Here is a 22,250-nt window from a genome sequence, read left to right on the forward strand (position 1 = left end):
ATACAGAAGTTTTAAAAGAAGTAAATTACTTTTTTAAAATCAGTTGATAGTCTTCTTCCAGAGAGAGAAAAGCATATAGTGTGCTTTCAACATCATCAGGAGTTAAAGCAATAACTGGATGTCAAAGATGTGTGACTCGTGGGAAGTCATAGAATGGTTTGGGTTGGAAGGGACCTACTAAGGTAATCCAGTCCAACACCCCTGCAGTGAGCAGGGACATCCTCCACTAAATCAGGTTTCTCAGAGCCTTCTCAAGCCTTACCTTGAGTATCTGAAGGGATGGGGCCTCATCTACCTCCCTGGGCAACCTGTTCAGTGTTACACCACTCTCATGGTGCAGAACTTCTTCCTAACATCCAATTTAAGTCTCCTCTCATTTCAAACCATTGCCCCTCATCCTATCACTGCAGGCCTTTGCAGGAAACAGTCCCTCTGCAGCCTTCTTGTGTTCCCCCTTCAGGTACTGGAAGGCTGCTTTTAGGTCTCCCCAGCACCTTCTCTTCTGCAGTCTGAACCACCCCAGCTCCTTCAGCCTATCCTGTAGCAGAGGTGCTCCAGCCCCTTGATCATCTTCATGGCCCTTCTGTGGACCTGCTTCACGAGTTCCATGTCCTTGCTCTGTTGGGGGTTCCAGAGCTAAGTGGTGGAATCACCTGTCTCAATCTGCTGGCCACACTGCTTTTATGCAGCCTGGGATACCATTGGCATCTTACCTCAATTGCCAAGTGTTCTATCTTTTACATCCCTCCTCATTTCAGCTATCAAAATTTGTCTCTCTTGCCTTGGTTGTAAGCCAGAAACAGTCATCATGAAGCATCCTTTGCTCAAAACTCACTTCACATATCCAGTTCTATGCTGTTTACATATCCTGTTAAGCCTTCAAAGTCCTTTCCATATAAAAACCAGGTTTCTGTGGCAGTCACCTTCCATATGTTTGAGCTTCTCTAGTTTGAATAACACTTGTCAGCATTTTAAATATAGAAGTGTTTGCATATGTTTATACACACTCAGAGACAATGTAAATTCCCATGCAAAAATAGTTCTTTCTTGCTTTTGATACTTCAGGTCACAGAATCTGGTTAGGATTTAGGAGTGGTTTGAATTCTTCATCATTTTCATAACTTCACAGGTCAGTAGAGCTCTTCAGAAAAAAAAAGTGCTGGCTTCAATACTATCATACTACTTTATTTGGAAGGCATTCAGATCTGTGTGTGTTTATTAAGTGACACATAAATATATTCTCCTTCCCCCCCCCCCCCCAAGTGTCTGCTCCATGTTCTTTGGTTCTGGACTTCCTTTTATCCCACTCAGTTCAGTACCCCAAAGGTACATAAAAAGCTGTGTTTTGCTGTAGAGTGAAACACATAAATTTGTTAAGAGAATCATAGAATCAGAAAGGTTGGAAAAGACCTCAAAGATCATCAAGTCCAACCTGGCACCCAACACCTCATGACTACTAAACCATGGCACCAAGTGCCATGGCCAATCCTCTCTTGAACACCTCCAGGGATGGTGACTCCACCACCTCCCTGGGCAGAATTAACAAGGTTGGAAAAGACCTTAGAGATCATCAGCTCCAACCTATCACCCAACATCATCTAATCAGCTAAACCATGATACTAAGTGCCTTATCCAGTCTCCTTTTAAACACTTCCAGTCATGGTGACTCCACCATCTCTGTGGGCAGCCCATTCCAATGGCAAAGCACTTTCTTTATGAAGAATTTCTTCCTAACATCCAGCCTGAACCTCCCCTGGCACAGCTTGAGACTGTGTCCTCTTGTTCTGGTGCTGGTTGCCTGGGAGAAGAGAACAACCCCCACTTGGCTACAGCCTCCCTTCAGGTAGTTGTAGAGAGCAATAAGGTCTCCCCTGAGCCTCCTCTTCTCCAGGCTAAACAACCCCAGCTCCCTCAGCCTCTCCTCATAGGGCTTGTGCTCCAAACCCCTCCCCAGCTTTGTTGCCCTTCTCTGGACGTGTCTGGACAACTCATCATCTTTCTTGAATTGAGAGGCCCCAAACTGGACACAGTACTCAAGGTGTGGCCTAACCAGTGTTGAGTACAGGGCAGAATGACTTCCCTGCTCCTGCTGGCCACACTCTTCTGGATACAGGCCAGGATGCCATTGGCCTTCTTGGCCACCTGGGCACACTGCTGGCTCATGTTCAGCCTACTATCAACCAGTACTCCTAGGTCCCTTTCTTCATGGCTGCTCTCCAGCCACTCTGACCCCAGCCTGTCGCACTGCATGGGGTCGTTGTGGCCAATGTGTGGAACCCAGCAGTTGCAGTTAGTCCTGCAAGGAGCAGGGAAATGGACTCAGTGATGCCTATAGGTCTCTTCCCACTTGAGTTATTCTGATTCTAAGAACAGATTGTTTCTTCCAGCTTTTATCTGTTTTATCAGTGGTTACAAGCTGCCCATTTTTCATACAGAATGGCAGAGGGGAGCTCACCTTCCCTACATACCTGTAACACAAGTGCACTCTTGTCCTTTTGCTCAGTGATGCCAAATTCTGGCATTCAGTTACAGTCTCTTAAATATACCCTGAGCAATACATGAAGAATTAAACTCATCCTTTTTAGGTTCATTTTGCCTCAGCAGGAAACCAAACGGAATCAACAGACTTACTACACAGATGAAGTATTTCTCTCTGTTGCTGAAATGTAAAAATACTTTTTTTTCTTACCCAGAACCCCAGAACTGTTTTAGCATGGCATCATAGCTAAATGTGTTGGCAGACACACGGTATATGTCATACATGTATTACAAAAGGATTCTCAGCGTTTCAGTTACAGAAGCAAATTGTTCTAGCATTTCAACTGCCTCTGTGGTAATCACTGTGGTCTTGTGTGTGGCTTTAAGTGCTTCTGGTGTTGGATGCATAGAGTGCAGAAGGCATTTAATACGCTGGTAATTCTTCTAAAGCAAGTTGCATGAAATAATAGCTAAGAAAGACCTCATGAAATGAATGCTAGCATGATGCCACTGAGCCCTTTACTGAACCCTTTCTGATGTGTGCTTTATGAATGCATTATTGAGTAGCTATTACTGTCATTAGCTAAAATTTAATTTTGAGACAGGCACAGGTTTTGGACTTGAAAATATGTCAAATTACAGCATTTTAATGACTTACTCTATGTAAGATGCCTTTTAAAATGTTTTTTTTTCCCCCACCTTTCTGCCTATGAAAATGCATGCTTTAAAAAATGTCCAGTGTTCTTTTATAATGTCTATGTCCTTTTCAACTGTCTCCTACTTGATTATTCTCAGCTGATTTTTGCTGTTCTTTCAGGAAAAAATGTTATTACACTGACTGGAGGAGCAAAACCATGGGCAGGTTGGTGGGTGATGTGTAGCTTCTAATTTTGCCCGATAGTCACCCTGCTAAAGAAAATCCATTCGCAGTTGTAAATTTATCCAGGAAAACTGGAAAATTAGACTGTTTTCCTGAAAACTCAAAATATGTCAGCTCAAAGTGTTAAAATATTCATCTGTAACAAGATGCAGTACTTAAAGCTTTGCCAGTTCTCATTTTAGTAATGCAGAAGTGTTTATGCCAGGGAAAGGAGAAAAAAAAAGGTCTGGTAGCAAGGATTTAATACTTGGAGCTTTCTCCACAGTTAATGTCTGCTGTTACCAAGGCATATTTCTTTAGCATGAGAGATTCTTTTGAGTGTTATGTTTCAGATTCTGGTAGTCAGCTACTTCCTTTAGATATGCAAACATGACTTCACTCATTTGTGTCCTGATGATCAGGACTAAATCAACACCACACACCAAAGGCTGGTTTGAATTTCTGTTTGCTAGCTGACAGAATAGCTTGTACACTGCAGTGAAAGCTGTTTAACTCTCTGGGAGGCAGGTACATACATCACTCACCTGCAGCTTCTGCTGCTCTTGCTGCTTCTGCCAGCCAGAAGGGTCCAAGAGGCCACAGCTGTGGGCGAAAGGAACATGAGGGAGCCGGGGATGCAGTGAGCAGTAATCACTCCCCATTGCTCTAGTCAGCTGTAGTGATGTCTATGGAAAAGATATGAACATTTATACTTGAGGGAAATCTCCTGACATAATTATCTGGCACAGCTTTTGTCAAGATGGATCTTAAGATAAGGTTACACATGATTTGGGTTCTCCTGTTGTTACTTTAGATGATGAAGAGCTCTCATCATTTCTCAGGAACAATTATAAGTAGTCTCATGATATCGGTTTGCAAGATAATCAGCTGGCAAAAACAGAGCACTGTTGAACGGTCAAGGGAGAAAACTTTAAACACATCAGCAGATAAAATACACAGAAATAAAGCAATCTGTAACATAAATTTACAACTGCACTTTTCTCCTCTTCCCAGTCATTCACATGCTTGCTCCATTTCAGTGTGCGTTGTGAAAAATGCTGGTGATGTGCTTTGTGATGGAAAACAAAATCAACAAGCCTTACTGCAAAACTGTCTCATTTCATCTGTAATCCATCTGGCACACCTTAGACATGAAGTAAATTTATTTTCCTTATTGAGAAGGACAGATGTCTGAAACATGCAACCAAAATTGCACAGTACCTGTGAAGCAAGTAATAAACACTTCTCGTGCCAGATTGATTTTTTCATTTGAGACAAATGCATTTACCTGTGATTTACTTTGAGAGAAGTTGGGGATGAATGCTTATGGGAATATGTTTTTTCCTGGTACTTTATTTTTATGGCATTCCATGCACAAAGGATTAGTATGGGGGGAAAATAAAAAGGGGGGGAGAAGGAAGCTACATTTGAATATGAAAGCTAACTCTGAAATTGCTGACATACACATCTCATCGTTTTAACTTCTACTCCTGTCATTGTTGCCTCACATCTTACAGCTCTTCAAACTTAACTGCTGCTTTGTCATTTAGCAAATCTCATTAATATTTCTAAGCTATTAAGTGAAGTTTGCAAGAGCTACAGTGAAAAGCTATATAAAAATTCTTCTATAAAGAAGGTAAAAGTTCAGGGCTGTAGAGCTTTTGTAATTTAAGAGCATGAGAGACGCCTGCTGTGACTTGTATGGTTCTGAATTTATCAGTGTGGTTATATAGTAGATGTATATAATCTATAAATGTCCTTTTAAAAGTCTACAAAAGATTATTAGGAGCATGAAAGGACAGAAGATAAATTTCTGGTATACTTGCTTTCTTACATCTGATATCTCTGTTTCAACTGTACAGCATAGTCTCCTGTTCTTTGGCTCATAGCGCTTGGTGTCAAAGAGTGGTGTCTACCAAGTGCAAAACCAGTGACAGACAGAGTGTGCACCCATAGCTTGGCAAGAGGAAAATTTGGGGGATTTAGAATATAAATGTAAAATTCTGATCTCACATTTGGCTTAGATTTCTGACACTGTCAAATTGAGGTAGAACTGATTTTGCTGATGTTGACAGTAAGAGGTACACTTTTACAAAGGTTGCTTTGCTGCCTGAGAGGAACTCACTCTGTCATCACTTATTACTCTTAATTATCAAATGGATAGCTGTGCTTCAGTCTAGCACAGGCAAAAACTATTCACCCTAGCTGAACCTGATTCACCAGCTGATCTATTGGAGGATGTCCCTGCTCACTGCAGGGAGGTTGAACTAAATGACTTTTGGAGGCCCTTCTAAGCCTACCATTCTCTGATCTATATATCATGCATGCATATTCATAGAATCATAGAATGGTTTGTGTTGGGAGGGACCTTCAAAGGTCAGCTAGTCCCAGCTGCCCTGCAGTGAGCAGGGACAACCTCCACTAGATCAGGTTGCTCAGAGCCTTCTCAAACCTTGCCTTGGATATCTCCAGGGATGGGACCTCAACTGCCTCCCTGGGCAACCTGTTCCAGTGTTCCAACTGCCTCGTGGTAAAATGTTGTTCCTAACATCCAATCTAAATCTCCTCACATTTCAAACCATTGCCACTCATCCTATTACTGCAGGCCTTTTGAAACAGTCCCTCTGCAGCCTTCTTGTAGCCCCCTTCAGGTATTAGAAGGCTGTTCTTAGGTCTCCCCAGAGCCTTCTCTTCTCCAGGCTGAACAACCCCAGCTTCCCTTAGCCTGTCCTTGTAGCAGAGGTGTTCCAGCCCCTTGATCATTTTTGTGGCCCTGCTCTGTACCCACTCCATCAGTTCCATGTCGTTGCTGTGTTATGGGTTCCAGAACTGGACAGAGTACTCCAGGTGAGGTCTCACCAGAAGGGAGCAAATTTGACAGAATTGCCTCTCTTGAGTAATACCTAAATTCTGCTAAAACCCCTTATCATTTAAGGAATGTTTATTCTAAAATGTAGACCTTCTCTGGATCGCTGATATGCTTCTAGTGTCAGAATATAGCACATGTTTAATATGAGACCTACTGTTCACATCCTCATATTTCATTGCATTTCAGTATGGAATAAATGAAGGTCAGCAGGGAGTGCAGAGTTGAAGTGTTAAGGAGTTGACTGTATTTGCTTGAAAATAAATTGCACTTCACTAGATTTACCCCTATATAAACTATGTCCTGAGACTATTTAGGCAAGCTGCCAGTGGAAGCAAGCCCTTTATTTTACCAGCACATCATGTAATGAGGAGTACAAAAATTATGTTCAGTTTCTATTTTGTGATGTCACCTTTTAGGGAACTGCAGAAACCATACCTAGATTTTTTTGTCTAAATACTGTTTAACCATATCTGTATAGAATATCTTCTTTGATATTTAGCTATAGTGGCTTGTAAGGCAGCATCAGCCCTTGTATTTTGAGGAACATTTTGCAGGGGAAGGAATTATTGAAAGCAGAAAACCATAAAAATGTTCTCCTGAGCAGCATTGTATTTGCTGTCAAATTGCACAAATTTTAATGTTCAGGTTGCCAGGCAAAGAAGGGAGGAGGAGCTACACTTTCCTTGTCCAGTGAAGTTGGAGAAAGTAAGTAGGTACTAAAGATTCCTTCCTGAGTAGAGCATAAAGCATCCACAATTCTACCAGAGGAACAGCCTTGGAAAATACCCCAGCCTCATCTCAGACCAGAATCCCACTAATTTTAGGAGGAGTTGTGCTCAAGTAAAGTGTGCAAGGTCATTGATAAATATTGTTAATTTTGCTCCCTAACTCCTTGTTTTCTTTTAGTTACTTGGTGTGGAGTTTTCCTGCTTTCATTTCATTTCCAGAATGATGCCATTAAATATGCAGTGCTGGAAACAGAAATAACAACCAGATGAGAGGATGTAAATCTGATTCCTTACTGTCTCAGTTTGCAGAGGAATATGAGAGAGCTGAAAAGTTGGTTGCCCAGAAACCCAATGAAGCTTGATAAGGAGGCCCTGCCTGATCTGGAAGAAACGGATTGCTACACAGCACCCTTTAGCCGGGCACGTATCCACCAGTAAGTTCTGGAATGAGAAAAGCAGCACCAGAGACTGCAGGGACTTTTTATTTTCTCACTTCTAAACAAGTGCCATAGAGGAAGCCATTAGCAGATGGTCACTGGCAAATGCCCAGCATCATATTTGATATTTTCCCTGGGTTTTCTCTTAAAATCCGAAGTCCACCCTCTGTTACTTGTTATTTGCTGGTCACTCAGATGTAGAGGCAGAAATTAAACTGAAAAATGAAAACTGTCTTCTTGCTTTGGAAGTTTTTCTTTTGGTTGCATTACAGAATGCCAATGCTTGTTCAAGTTTGCTTTGCTTAATTACATATTTTATGTACAGAAAAGTTAGAATAGAATAGAATAGAATAGAATAGAATAGAATAGAATAGAATAGAATAGAATAGAATAGAATAGAATAGAATAGAATAGAATAGGATTAACCAGGCTGGAAGAGACCTTTGAGATCATTAAGACCAACCTATCATCCAACACTATATAATCAACTAAACCATGACACCAAGCACCCCATTCAGTCTCCTCCTAAACACCTCCAGGGATGGTGACTCCACCACCTCCCTGGGCAGCACATTCCAATGGCCAATCTCTCTTTCTATGAAGAACTTCTTCCTAACATCCAGCCTAAACCTCCCCTGGCGCAGCTTGAGACTGTGTCCTCTTGTTCTGGTGCTGGTTGCCTGGGAGAAGAGACCAACCTCCACCTATTTACAACCTCCCTTCATGTAGTTGTAGAGAGCCATAAGGTCTCACCCTGAGCCTCCTTTTCTCCAGGCTAAGCAACCCCATCTCCCTTAGCCTTTCCTCATAGGGCTGTGCTCCAAACCCCTCATCAGCTTTGTTGCCCTCCTCTGGACACGCTCCAGCAAGTCAACATCTTTCCTAAACTGAGGGGCCCAGAACTGGACACAGGACTTAAGGTGTGGCCTAACCAGTGCTACAGGGGCACAATGACTTCCCTGCTCCTGCTGGCCACACTGTTCCTGATACAGGCCAGGATGCTATTTGCCTTCTTGGCCACCTGGGCACACTGCTGGCTCAAACAGCAAAAGTTGTAACAGTTGTTGAAATTGGGAACACTTGGATCAAGCTAAAATCAGCATGAGGTTGTTTTTTCTCCTTCCTATCAGATCTTGATCCCAAAAAAAGTTAGGCTTTAAAATTCTTGCTACTTCTTAAAGTATTTTATGGCAATTAAAATAAAGAGCAGAAATGTTCATTTTAAACAGAAATATAAGTTAGGCTAAATAGGAATTTTTTTCCTTTGCAGTAGAGAAGATGTATGCTTCTAACTGTATATACCCTGGAAAGACAGAATAATTACCTTGTACTCTCACCTAGGGTTGTGTTTTTTTTCCCACTAATTGACTATATTGCATTGGATTAATCACCTGGTTTTGGTGTTATTTCTCAACTAACTCAGATGATGTCATCAACTGTTAATAGTGTCACTTTTGGCACAGCTAAGTAGGCAAAAGCTCTGCGTGTCAGATCTCTTGTGGCTGGAATCCAGAGCCATCTGGGAGCGGATGCTTTATATGGCTCCATCCTAGGATTCTCTAAGGGAAAGTGGTTGTGGAGCTGCTACTCAAGTGTCCGGTGCATGGAAATGCTTCTCTTTTTTTTCCCCTAAAGAATGGTTCCGGTAGTTCCATGACAGCCAATTCATAAGCAGCTTGAATCTGGGAACAACCACTCCTGAAGATCTTTGTTTAATTATTTACCTCCAGAACAGATAACACTTAGATGGTAAATTATTCTAGAGTTGAGTTTTACTTGCTCTGTTTTCCCAGCAATCTGTGCTGATGACAAATTAGACCTGAGAAGATGCTCGAAGGATGTAAAAGTCTTAAAACTTGTGCAGTAACCAGGGAGGTTAGAGATCAGATAAATCACTCAGAAAACTAGAGCAGCTATCTTTCAACACCTTTGCATTGAGTATTAAGAGACATTCATTCTTTTAATAGCTTTACAATAAACAACAAGGACAGCTTCTTCAGCAATTCCACGAGAAGTAGAATTGTGCATCACATGCTGCAGAGGACTAAGTATGAAGATGGAAAATCCAAAATGGGTGAGAAAACTGCTTGGGGTTTAATTTATTTATGTTTTTCCCCTAACCTGAAGGTAAAAAATGTTTACTTTTACAAAGCTGTAACAATCTTTACTTGTCTGGAAAAATAACATTTGAGTAAACTGAATGAATGTGGCCATTCCCTGACATCCTTTTAATTTGGCCAGTGTCAGAGGGGAAGGAATGTCACAGCAATGATTATTTTTTTTAATGACAGTAGCAATTGGCAATATTTTTCACCTAATTCCTTAGAATCATAGAATCAATAAGGTTGGAAAAGACCTCAAAGATCATCAAGTCCAATCTGTCATCAAGACCTCATTACTACTAAACCATGGCACCAAGTGCCACGTCCAATCCCCTCTTGAACACTTTCAAGGAAGGCAATTCCACCGCCTCCCTGGGCAGCACATTCCAATGGCAAACAACACTCTCTCTGAAGAACTTTCTCCTCACCTCCAGCCTAAACTTCCCCTGGTGCAGCTTGAGACTGTGTCCTCTTGTTCAGTTGGTGGCTGCCTGGGAGAAGAGACCAACCCCCTCCTGGCTACAAACACCCTTGGGGTAGTTGTAGACAGCAATAAGGTCTCCCCTGAGCCTCTTCTCCAGGCTAAGCAACCCCAGGTCCCTCAGCCTGTCCTCGTAGGGCTGTGCTCGAGGCCTCTCCCCAGCCTCGTTGCCCTTCTCTGGACATGCTCAAGAGTCTCAATGTCCTTTTTAAATTGAGGAGCCCAGAACTGGCCACAGTATTCAAGGTGTGGCCTAACCAGTGCTGAGTACAGGGGCACAATGACTTCCCTGCTCCTGCTGGCCACACTATTCCGGATACTGGCCAGGATGCCATTGGCCTTCTTGTTCCTTAAAATAAATTGGAGATGTTATGATATTGAGAGCCACAGTCAAGATAACATAAATTTCAGGAAACTCTGGAATGTTTTCAAGGACTAGTCATAGAGGTTCTGCTGCTGCCCAGCTGTTTCATTCCATCTGAATCAATATGAGCGTAACTTCTTTGAGGTCTCCATGCAGCTCAGAAACAGTTGACATGAAGACTAAATTCAGTTTATATCAACACTCTTTTACACTACTGATTGTTAGAAGGTCTAACTGTTAATTTTCCTTTGCAAGAAACGGGGGTGGTATGTATGATCCCTGGTTCTGCAGGAATGAAAATTAAGAATTAAAAATATGGAGATATTTTTAAACCTGATACATATGGAGATGATAGAAAGTACAGAAAGTTGCTGCTTTAGTTCCTGAATAAAATCAGTAGCAGGAAAACCATAGAAAACAAGAGTTCAAATCTAATGCCTTTAAAATTGACGATGGCAAATTTCATCTTGAGATTATTTTAGCATAATTTGCATATTTGGACGAATCTGAAATCATAAGTATTTATTTCTCAGGGAAACTCTTGGCTAAGAGTGTGCTCTCACAGACCATTGAAATGTTTTATTATAATTATTAATGGTTATTATTTTTTATAATGTGTTTTGAAAACACAACAAATCTGGGTTTAGGAAGACACTAGGAACTGATCCAAAATGCTGTAGCCAGCATGGTGCAGAAGACTCCTCTGATACAGACTCCCTCAGCTGACTTATATTTCAAATTAAGAGGTTAACTTTTGAACCTGCAGGGGGTTTGCTGCCTGGAGGATTGTCTGTCCAGACCATTGTCTGTGTATGTCAAATCATCTGGTCACCCATAAAATCTGTATCATCTGCTCTGATGAGTACCACATGAGTGTAACTATCTTCTCACATTTGATCTGGTACTTGCACCTGACTGTTAGAGAAAAGCTGCAGAGAGTGGCCCTCAGAAAGTTGCTGTAGTTTGGCAGAGCCAGAAATCTCAAGGCATCAGCGAGACCTGCACAGCTGGTGGGATTATTGATTATTGTCATGCTTAACAGCATCCTGAGCACCTGATACCAAGTTACATTCCCAGTATGTAGCTTGAAAAATTCACACTGCTTGAAATCAGATGTGGACAAAAATTGGTATAGGAACTAAAGCTTTTTTCTTTTTTAGGTATTAATAGGCTGCTAAATAATGGAACATATGAGGCTGCATTTCCACCACATGAGGTAACCTGTTTAATTTTTGTCTTTCTATTTAGATTGCAGCACTAATGTTTTGAGATCCTATTTTATTTTTCATCTTGTCTTGCAAACTTTTAATTTCACTGTGTAATCTATTGAGATTCTTTTTTCTTTATGGCTTACTTTAATATTGACTTTAAAAACTTTTCTCATATAATTTGGTATAATAATTTTCTGGAGCACTTTCTTCATGAACTGGAATGTTGTAATTATTCTTTTATGAACTGGACATTGCCTGTGGAGTTCTTAATGAGAATATAATTTGTTCCAAATTATTCCCATTTGTTGTATTAAATGTTTTTTGCCTGCCACCTATGAAATATTCTGGTTTTCTAATTACTTTTGCACCTGATCACTGTTTGGAAGACTGGTAGATTATTTCCTAATTAGTCTTTTCTGAAGGGCTCTGGATCACTTCTACTGGACAGTATGTTTTTCGAAAGGTTAAAGTCTACTACAGACAGGAAACCCCTGTAGTAAATGTGTAGTAGTGTGTTGGACTTCAGAGGTTTTTTCAGGCAGTCTTTGAGTGCTGAAAAGAAAGAAGCAAGCCACACACCTTCAGTCATTTTGTATGCCCATTAGTACCATCGTAATTGCAGCTGCACACTCTGTGGTTGCTCAGGCTGAGTGTTGTAACTTGGCCTCATCTTTCAGAGGACTGACCTGTGCTTTACCAATTGCTGAGAGTAATTTTGTTTGGGTTTTTTTTTAATGGCATTAATAATTAAATACTGGGAATAGAGAGGAGGCGCATTTGTTAACACTTTGTTAACACTTTGGCTGTGCTTTAGTGACCTCAGGGAAAAGCTGCCAGAAAACCCTGTGAAGCTATTCTGTGACTGTCAAAACCATGGTGTCACATCCATGCTGTGTGTATGTTGCTTTGCTATAGCACAAGCTGCTGTTTCAAAGTCATGTTTTTAAGCCACTCTTAACTTTAATTGCTACTTGATTGGTGCTAAGGGCTAGTGGTTGAACACTCTCAGCTTTGTTTTATTGTGGTTTTTCTTTAGCACTCAAACAAGTGAGTGAAAATTCAGCCTAAATGGGAACGTTGAGACTTTAACTCTTTTGTGGAGAAAAAAAGCAGGGGAGAAAAAGAAAGGTTTAAAAATGTGCAGTACTGGGTAATGCTTTATGCATTGCAGTCATTTACCCATAGGACTGTGAAAAGAAGTCAATGTTCTGTTCCTAGGTGTTCCCAGACGTGACAAAGGTCACACTCTGTGTTAATGTTTTTGCTATGCCTCTTTGCTAACCGTAATGAGAAATGTGTAGAACTGGGCTCTTTGCTATGTTTAGCTTTGTTCTTAACTCGTTCTTAAACCAGAGGGTCAACAGATTGTAACAAGGAAGTGGTTTTCCTTCAGTTGCAAGGGACGCTTGAGGTTTTGAATAAATGATAAAAATTGAAATGAATAAATGACATGGGGCTACCAGGGTCAAGAATCTGTCTGATGGCTAACTCTGAAATACTGCTCTGGGGAACTCTGCTCTCCTCCCAAGGAATTATTTGGCCTACTTGAAGTTATTTGACAAAAGATTTTCTTTACCATGACTGAGTGGTGGGATTATTTTTGGGGGGAAAAAATCAGCTAAAGGAGATGTTCTGCTTCAGAACTGTATTGAAATTACAGATATAAGAGATTCTGCTTAGTATGGGTCTATCAGATCTAAAAATTCAGCCACAGACATGAGGCTATTTCAGACCATCAGGTGGCCTGCAAATGTTAGCTGTGACCTGGAAGGACTCCTTTTGTGTCAGACTGAGTCTGTGTTTTGCTTTTAATACCTCTGAGAGTCCTGTGTAGCTTCAAAATAGTGCCAATTCTGTTGTTTCCCATCATCTTAGAAAACAGCACAGAAATAATATGTTTTTCTGTAGTTTTAAACAGAACTTAAAGCCCTGGAAAACGTCTGGGAGAGAATGAAGTGGACATACCAGAAATAGCTAAAATTTCTAGGAAGGGAAAAAAGATTGCACAGACATCTCAGGAAACATTTTGAAAGGGCTGAAAGCATACTAAGGAAATAGAAATGCTGTACTTAGTTCTTTATAGTCTTGTATTGCAGTAGTTCTGTTGTTAAGTCTTTGAGAAACTGGTCCTTGCAGCAGCATATGTTACCATATCGCTTCTGTCAAGCTTGCCTGTTAGCTCTGGGTGGCAGGTCCTAGAGGTGTCCATCATAATAGACCTATTTATTTAAATTAGGGAACATTTGTATTAAAAATACCTATTAGAAATAGGTGAAAAATGCCTGCATTTCCCCTAGTGATCTGTAATGTACTTTTATTTCTTGGTGTTTTTCAGGGAAGCCACAAAAGCAGACATCCCATCAAAACACATGGAGCCCAGAACCATAGGCACCTCTTATATGAGCGGTGGGCACGGTGGGGAATGTGGTACAAATACCAACCTCTTGATTTAATCAGGTATTAGTACTTTGAAGAGTAGTTTGTTTCTGTGATACAAACAACCTGGTAACAGTGTGTTAACCACACTAACTAAATTCCTTGTGTATTCCTGTCATATGTAGCTACCCAATATTAACAGATAAGCTGCAAGTGCTCAGTCGCTTCTTTGGGGCAGTCTTTTGGGCTGTTAATTTCCAGTGAGGCTGCCTAAAATCCATCTGCCTCAGAATTTGCAGTGTGAAACTTAAAAAACAAGCCCATGATGTGGTCTGTTGATCAGAGACACTTGCCCCTAATGAGAGCACATTTGAGAGCAGAGAGGACAGTCACAAGTTATCTGATCCAGTGGCGTCAAAAAGCAAGCTAATATTTGCATGTCCATGTGGGTTTAAATAAACTTCTGCTTGTGCATCTTGTAAAAAATGTTGTAGATTACCAATTGTAAAGCAGAGAAATGTATGGAATTGAAGTTAAATAATGGTAATGTTTGTGTTTTTTCCTTTCCTCATCTTTGACATTGAATACCAGGAATTAATTTTTCCTTGCTGTCAGTTTTCATTCGTGATCTGACAGCCACAACCCACTATTGTTCCACTAAAGACTGTGGAGCTAAGCATGTGCCAAGGGACAATTCTGTGCTGTTCAAATAGTATTATCCTTGACTGACTTTCTGATCGTTGCTACTTCACTTTTCTAGCAGCTTATACTCAGCTCAGTCTTCCACTTGTGTTTTCAGTCCATCATTTTCTCTGTTATTAGTTTGAAATATGCCATGCTGCATTACTGTCTCTCAGAAATGCTTTTTACAATGGAATACTTAGGTCACATCAAATTACTTTATCCCTTTGCAGAATGTTTTTGTCTCTTTATATATGTATGTGTGTGTGTGTGTGTGTACAAATAAGATGTCCTGCAATTAATAATGTTGAAGCTAGTGCATCTACTTAGTCACTGCAAGGACATAAAAATTGCAGAGCACTTCAGCTGCAGCCTTTTAAAATACATATTCTGCAATTACTGTCACTGGAATACTGTGCTAGCCTGAAATAAAAAACTTGTAATTAATCTTTGGAGCTATTCTGCTGCTGTGAAGATAGAGGTCATCCCAAATTTTAACTTTAAACAATGTATGTGTTTCCTTTTCATGTAGGCGATATTTTGGTGAGAAAATTGGACTGTATTTTGCCTGGTTGGGGTGGTACACTGGAATGCTTATTCCTGCTGCACTGGTTGGGCTCTTTGTTTTCCTTTATGGATTATTTACAATGGATTCCAGCCAAGTAAGGTAAACTCTCATTTAAATATATAATAGCCTGTTGAAAATTAGGAGCAGTCTGGTACCTCTCAGATCATTATTAAAATTAGAAACACTTTTCCAATATGATAATTATGTAAAAATAACCAAATACAACCTTGTGTTCTTCAGTCAAGTGTATCCACTTTGTACATCTGCTTTGCATCAGGCTGGGTTTGTCTTTTCACAGCAAGTGCTCTGCCCACTGCATCTGCTGTGATTCCCCATTCTATCTGTAAGGAAACACAGAGAGGACCAATTCTTATGTAATGAGTACTGCAGTGGTTGACAGGCTAATGGGTGGAAAAAGTCAGAAATCCTCCCTCTTTATCTCCATTTTGCCTGTGACTTCCAGAGTGTAGTGCAATTGCTTAACAGCAATTTAATTTTGCCTGTGCCTTTGTTTTCTCTCTGTATTAATCGTGGCAGACCTTGAGTCTAACAAAACTCTTAACTCTGTCAGAGTAGACTGCAACCAGGAGACCCAGCTGTGGGGAGATTACAGCCCTGGGAGATAAGCCTAGTTTTCAAGTTTCTCATTGTTGTGATTTTGCTGTGAGGGGTGTTTAGGTCAATTTGGCAATAGTGATGCAGGTGCTCGAGTTAGGGACTACCTATATTTTTAGGCACTGTTTCAGAGGATGCACTTATTACAACTTGTTACAAAGTTTTCCATTAGATGTCATCAGACGCACCAGTATCAATGCTCTTACATTTGCAGCTGTTTCTCCAAGAAGCTGGATGCTTAGGCTCTAAGTAGGTTTCATGTGAAGTGCTGTTTCTTGGGCTTTGATAGGACTGCTCTGCATTTTCTTTAGGGGATTGCTTTTATCTTCTGTTGCACAGTGAGCTGTTACATTCTGCAGTGCTGTAATTAATGCTTTTTTTTTTGAGCCTTGCTTTTGTGCAGCAAACTCCTGAGAGATTTTACAACTTCAAACTGCATTAAATGAAATTAATGTATCATCCAGGAAACTCAGCTATCTTTGGGATGTTGTTCTCTATATTAGGATTTTTAGTTTTTATTTTTATTCCACAGTAAATGCCTGTCAAATGCAATGGAGGTGATGTAGAGGATCAGCCTGTTCTTAGAGCACAGGGACTGTAGAACTGGGTATCATATTCTTCACATGTTCAGCAACGCAGCTTCAGCAAGGGAGGGGAACAAAGGGCTATAATCTACTATTATCAGGATACAGCTTAATATTTCAAGCACTCCTTGTGGGAGAGAAAGGTACAGCACTGACATTCCTCAAGAGAAGGAGCAGAATTTCTAGCAATTTAATTTTTCAACCTGCAAGCCATTATGTGCTTGTATGTGTGTCAGACGCCGAGGAGTCTTGCTCATGCGACTCCTGCTTAGTTCTTTTAGCAGAGAGACTCAATTCTCTTGCTTGCAGAAGGTTGCGGGGTATATATTGCTGGAGTGTAGCGGGAGGCTAACTGAGAAATGGCTGGCAACTGGGGTGTGCTCCAAGAAACCCAAAATCCAAGTCGTGACATAACGCTGTCGTGCCGGCGCAATGCTGTGACCACGGTAGGAAGCACTGCTGTGAGGCATGGAGTCAAGAACACAGCTTAACTAACTCAAGCTGATTTTGACTGGCTTGATAAAATGTAAATGTTTTCTGTATCACCTTGTGTACTCAGGCACTTCTAAAGGCCAGTGATAACAGATGCTGCTCTTTGCCATATTTGCTTACCTAGCCTGGAAAGGGTTAGTGAGGATTAGACAGCAACCTCCTAGCTAGAGCAGACAGGAGTAATCTGTTAGTAGGCAGAGAGACTGTACAACCTAAATGTTCTTATTCTTGCCATATTCTGAGACTGTGAGGTTATTTATCCAGTGTTTTTGCAGTCACTTAAAGAAAACTGCTAAATAAACAGCTATAGCCAGTTTAAAACACATCCTTTGATTTGGAGCATGGCAGCTACTGTGGTATGCAAATGCAACATTCAGCAGCCCTCAGGAAAAAACAGAGTGACTGGAGTACATTATTCTGCCAAAATCAAGACACAGGAAACCCAATGTTAGTTAGGAATTTGTACCGAGTTCCAGGGCAGTATGGCAATGTCACAACTGCCGCGTTGCTCAAGATTCAGTTTTACTCAGGGCAATACTACTTCATGTCAAACAGGTTTCATCTTCTTAGTGTCTGTTATTAGGATCAGTGGGTGGTAAATTCTGGCAAAACCTCTGGGTTTCACCTGTTCTGTGTCCCATAACATAGCGACTGGAATCGGTTTTGGAGAAGCTGCGTTCCTCAGGGGATGTCCCCTCACTCCTCAGACGCTGGGAGCTGTTGTGAGCCCCCTCTGGTGACTGCAACCAGAAAACTATTTCCTCTTTTTCCTTTGAGATCCAGCACAGTTTCAGCAGCAAAGGAGCAAATAACATATAGTGTCTATTGCAGCTTGTGATGCCAGCCTTAGGTTTGATGCAGTGATAATTCAAGTGTTATGCAGAATGATGTCCCATCCAGAAGTTACTTTTGTCTTGCTTGCAATGTGTACAGCTGCCAGCCTCTGCTCTGTGTTCTGTCTGTCCTTATACTAGTTGGCTTTTTTGGCTGCATGTATTTAAATGTATATAAATATACCTTGAATACTGTGTCCAGTTCTGGGCCCCTCAATTTCAGAAGGACACTGAGACTCTTGAATGTGTCCAGAGAAGGGCAACGAGACTGAGGAGCACAAGCCCTATGAGGAAAGGGTGAGGGAGCTGGGATTGTTTAGCCTGGAGAAGAGGAGGCTCAGGGGAGACCTTATTGCTGTCTACAACTATCTGAAGGGAGGCTGTAGCCAGGAGGAGGTTGGTCTCTTCTCCAGGCAATCAGCACCAGAACAAGAGGACACAGTCTCAAGCTGTACCAGGGGAAGTTTAGGCTGGAGGTGAGGAGAAAGTTCTTCACAGAGAGAGTTGTTAGCCATTGGAATGTGCTGCCCAGAGAGGTGGTGGAGTCACTGTCCCTGGAGGTGTTCAAGAGAGGGTTGGACATGGCACTTGGGGCCATGGTTTGGTAGTCATGAGGTGTTGGGTGACAGGTTGGACTTGATCTTTGAGGTCTTTTCCAACCTTATTGATTCTATGATTCTATGTATATCTCTGCCTGTGCCACGACCTCCTCTCAGCCTGGCAGTAAAGGAAAGATGCTCTGTATGTGGCACTGTCACAAGTTAGCTGGAAATGGAATAGAGTTGCTTCCTTTTCATGGTTCCTTTCCCAGGGCAAGTGCCCCCCTTACACTGGCCTCTTGCCCCTTCTCATAGTCTTTCTCTCCTTCCTTCAGTTTGAGTTTGAGGGAAACAATAAGCTTTCAAGCCTGGTTGAATCATTCAGTAACTCAAGTGTGTTGTACAGGGAGGAGAAAGGTGAAATAAGATGGGAAGACAGAAGCCCTGAATGGGCTTCATTTCAGGGACTAGACACTATTATAAGCAAACACACGTGTGTCCCTTGTTTACAAACAGAAACATCCCCATTCTACCTGGTTAGGAATTAATTATTTTTTTAATGACACAAAACAGTTGCATGAGATTGTCAGTGATGCTGGAAGCACATTGGAATGAAGGGGGTTTGAGTGTGTGTGTTTGGAATAACTCCAGCACCGAGGTCACTCAGGGTACTGAGACTATGGTGTCAGCAGCTGGTCACAGAGTTTGGAATGGAGTGGCATGGAATGGAGTGGCATGGAATGGAGTGGCATGGAATGGAACAGAACAGAATAGAACAGAATAGAACAGGTTGGAAGAGACCTTCAAGATCGTGTCCAACCCATCATCCAACACCATCTAATCAACTACACCATGGCACCAAGCACCCCATCCAGTCTCTTCCTAAAATGCAGCCTAAACCTCCCCTGGCACAGCAAGAGACTGTGTCCTCTTGTTCTGGTGCTGGTTGCCTGGGAGAAGAGACCAACCCCCACCTGGCTACAACCACCCTTCAGGTAGTTGTAGAGAGCAATAAGGTGTCCCCTGAGCCTCCTCTTCTCCAGGCTAAGCAACCCCAGCTCCCTCAGCCTCTCCGCACAAGGCTGTGCTCCAAACCCCTCCCCAGCTTGGTTGCCCTTCTCTGGACGCATTCCAGCAACTCAACATCTTTCCTAAGCGTATTTTGCTCTGCTTTACTGAGGATGTGAGTTGCAGTAGCAGTTAACATAGCACCTGTCACAAACACTCCTGTAACAAATGTTCCTGCCTTGGAGAGTAATGGTGAGGCACGTGACCTATCACTGTCGGCATAATTGCGTCGAGCTTCAGATGTTATTAAAAACAAACCCAGATTTTAACTCCAGATCTATAATAGAGGAAATACAACATTCACAATGTTCATTTTAAATTCAAAGTACACTATGATTTGGCCTTACATTTGACAACAGGTTGCATTATTGCCAAACTATTATAACGTACTGTTAGAAGAATTATTTTCTGTGCTTAGTCATTTGAATGCAAATGCCAGGAAGAACATGATCTGATGTGACACACTAGAACATTTCTGTTACTCTGCAGCTCTGAAATGACTGGCTCTGCTCATTCTGGATTAAAGGTTGCTTAAGACAATTTGTCAGATCCAGGTTATGCTGTAGGGTTTCAGTGGATTAGAGATTCCAGTGTTATGTGAAGTGTGACTGAAGGCTATAAAAGTGGCACCTAGGCAACCAGAATATGTTTGCTGTTTTGTTGGAAGGGCTTTAACAGATGCACTCATTTGGAAATGAGAATAATCTTCCATGCAGTATTAGAACTGGGAATTCAGCTTTTGTGAGTCAGTGAAAGAGCAATGTTTATTAAAACAAATTAGAGGGGCTTTCTAGGTATTTGTTTTTAGACTGCTACTTTCCTGGTGTGTCAGAGGATCATTTCAGACATGTCAGCTTTGCTGATGGACAGGGGAAGGCGATTGCTGAGGTTCTTTGGGAAGCTTCCTCACTGCAGTTAAAATTCGCCTTAAAATTCATTTTTGCAGTTCTGGTAATTCTTCTAGAAGGGAGATTTAGACTGGATGTTAGAAAGAAATTCTTTACAGTAAAGGTAGTGAGACACTGGAACAGGTTGTCCAGGGAGGTAGTGGATGCCCCCTCCCTGGAGGTGTTTCAGGCCAGGTTGGATGAGGCCTCGAGGAAGCTGGTCTGGTGTACGGTGTCCCTGGCCATGGCAGGGGGGTTGGATCTAGATTGTCTTTAATGTCCCTTCCACCCTAAACCATTCTGTGAATCTATGAATCATATTCCTAAATCCCAGATCCTTAAACATCAGAATGTCCCTTGAATATATTTTCCCCCAAAACAGGGTATTAAAGTGTATGGGGTTTTTATTAATACTATATGTAAGTTCTTCTGTAGGAAATAAAAATGCAAAGACTTGAAATAGTACTGCCAGAAATCCCCATCAGTGGGTTTTCACATGTGACCAACTGATCTGAATGTCCATGTGATCGTCTTGTGGCGTGGACCTTCAGCTGATGTAAACTGGGAAAAGCTGAATTAAATCAGTGTAGTTATACCAGAGATGTCCATCCTCTTTGGTGTCTTCTACATTGCTTAGAAAAATATACAGTAAATGGATTGCAAGGTAATAAGCAATATTTTGTTCTTATCTTCATGATATTTGGGAGAAAATAGGCTATTCACATGTGTGAGAAGTGTTGTGTGATGCCCAAAAATACTGCTCAGTTTTCAGGCTATTGATTTGGGACTAGGCTTTTCAAGTCAAACATTCACTTCTATTTTATTGAGCCAGTTTTGTGGTGTAGGCATGCTGTTAACAAGTAGAAACTGCAAATGGCATAACCACAGAATGATTGTATGAAAGCTAAAAGCCTTTTTATAACCTGTACTTTCCTGTCTTGTACCAAAGCAAAGAGATCTGTGAGGCAAACGAAACCATCATGTGCCCTATGTGTGAACGCAATTGCACGCTGCAAAAACTCAATGAGAGCTGCATATATGCCAAGGTAATCATTTTCTTATTGCTATTAAGATAATTTTTGTCTAGAGATCCACTGTCATTGTGTAATGGCTGCCCTTGTTTCAGCAGATTCCTGCAAAACATTTTGTTTCCCTACTGAGGGATATTTTTTCAGCCTTTGTGTTTTCAATAAGGGACTGCTTTGAGATGATCAGAGATTGTTCTAAAATTTGTTCTACTTTCTGTGGGCATTTCCTTCCTAAATCCTTATTCTTTTCATCAACTTACAATGTCCCTAGAGTAATATTATTTTTTTGAAAGGTTTTTTCCTACTTTCCTCTATGATTAACATTTTCCTCTGTTTCCTTTGCTCACAATTACTATGTAAATCAACTCTTTGCTTCTCCTCAAGGAATTCTCTAGCATAATGTGCCTGTGATGCGCTTTGGTCTGTCAAACCAGTGCAAAGATTTTACACAACTAAATATTTTGCTTCAAGAAGCTATGCTTTAAACTTAAATAACCACAAGTGTATCTGCACCTCTGTATGATGTGGAGTGTTTTCAAGTGAGCAATCTATTTTCATGTGTGCGATGTTCATAATGCTCCAAATGCAGCCTCGGCATTTTTCTTCCAATGGTGAAGAAAAAGTTAAAAATAAGAAGAATTAAAACAAAAAGATCAATGAGGCTTCATGTAACAGAGATTCTGGCTGTAATGCCTTCACTCACCAGTTTGTCTCTAAGGAAAAGCTCACTGCAGCATCAGTCATTATCCTCTTTCTAGGAAACGTCTGGTTTCCAGCAGGGATTATGATCCTGCTGGGTGCTACCATGCTGCTCAAGCTGAACAGCACATATTCAAGCATGTGTCAGCACTTCTACTGTGTTTGCACCCAAATTAGGGAATAGAAACAATCTGCAATGTTAGAAAACTACAGTCTGATTTCAAGTGAAATGTTCCTCTCTACTTTCTGAAGCACTGTTAGTAATATCAGTATGTGAAACTAACATGTTTAAAAATACGACGTCAGATCTGCTCTCTGGGAAAAGGAAATGGCATTTCCTGCTTACTTTCT

General features: G+C 41.2%; 1 protein-coding gene across 1 annotated transcript in view; it reads left to right on the forward strand.

Moving 5' to 3' along the window:
• Nucleotides 1-22,250, forward strand: part of ANO3 (anoctamin 3) — a 122,620-nt gene that overhangs the window by 65,606 nt on the left and 34,764 nt on the right. The window contains exons 7-13 of the mRNA XM_054171673.1: nucleotides 3,296-3,340; nucleotides 7,237-7,368; nucleotides 9,339-9,445; nucleotides 11,479-11,534; nucleotides 13,865-13,986; nucleotides 15,119-15,253; nucleotides 21,122-21,218. Coding sequence (XP_054027648.1) covers nucleotides 3,296-3,340; nucleotides 7,237-7,368; nucleotides 9,339-9,445; nucleotides 11,479-11,534; nucleotides 13,865-13,986; nucleotides 15,119-15,253; nucleotides 21,122-21,218 — 694 coding nt within the window. The remainder of the gene's footprint in view (nucleotides 1-3,295; nucleotides 3,341-7,236; nucleotides 7,369-9,338; nucleotides 9,446-11,478; nucleotides 11,535-13,864; nucleotides 13,987-15,118; nucleotides 15,254-21,121; nucleotides 21,219-22,250) is intronic.

The sequence above is a fragment of the Dryobates pubescens genome, chromosome 22 (assembly GCF_014839835.1).
Source record: "Dryobates pubescens isolate bDryPub1 chromosome 22, bDryPub1.pri, whole genome shotgun sequence".
In the NCBI taxonomy this organism is placed as follows: Eukaryota; Metazoa; Chordata; class Aves; order Piciformes; family Picidae; genus Dryobates; species Dryobates pubescens.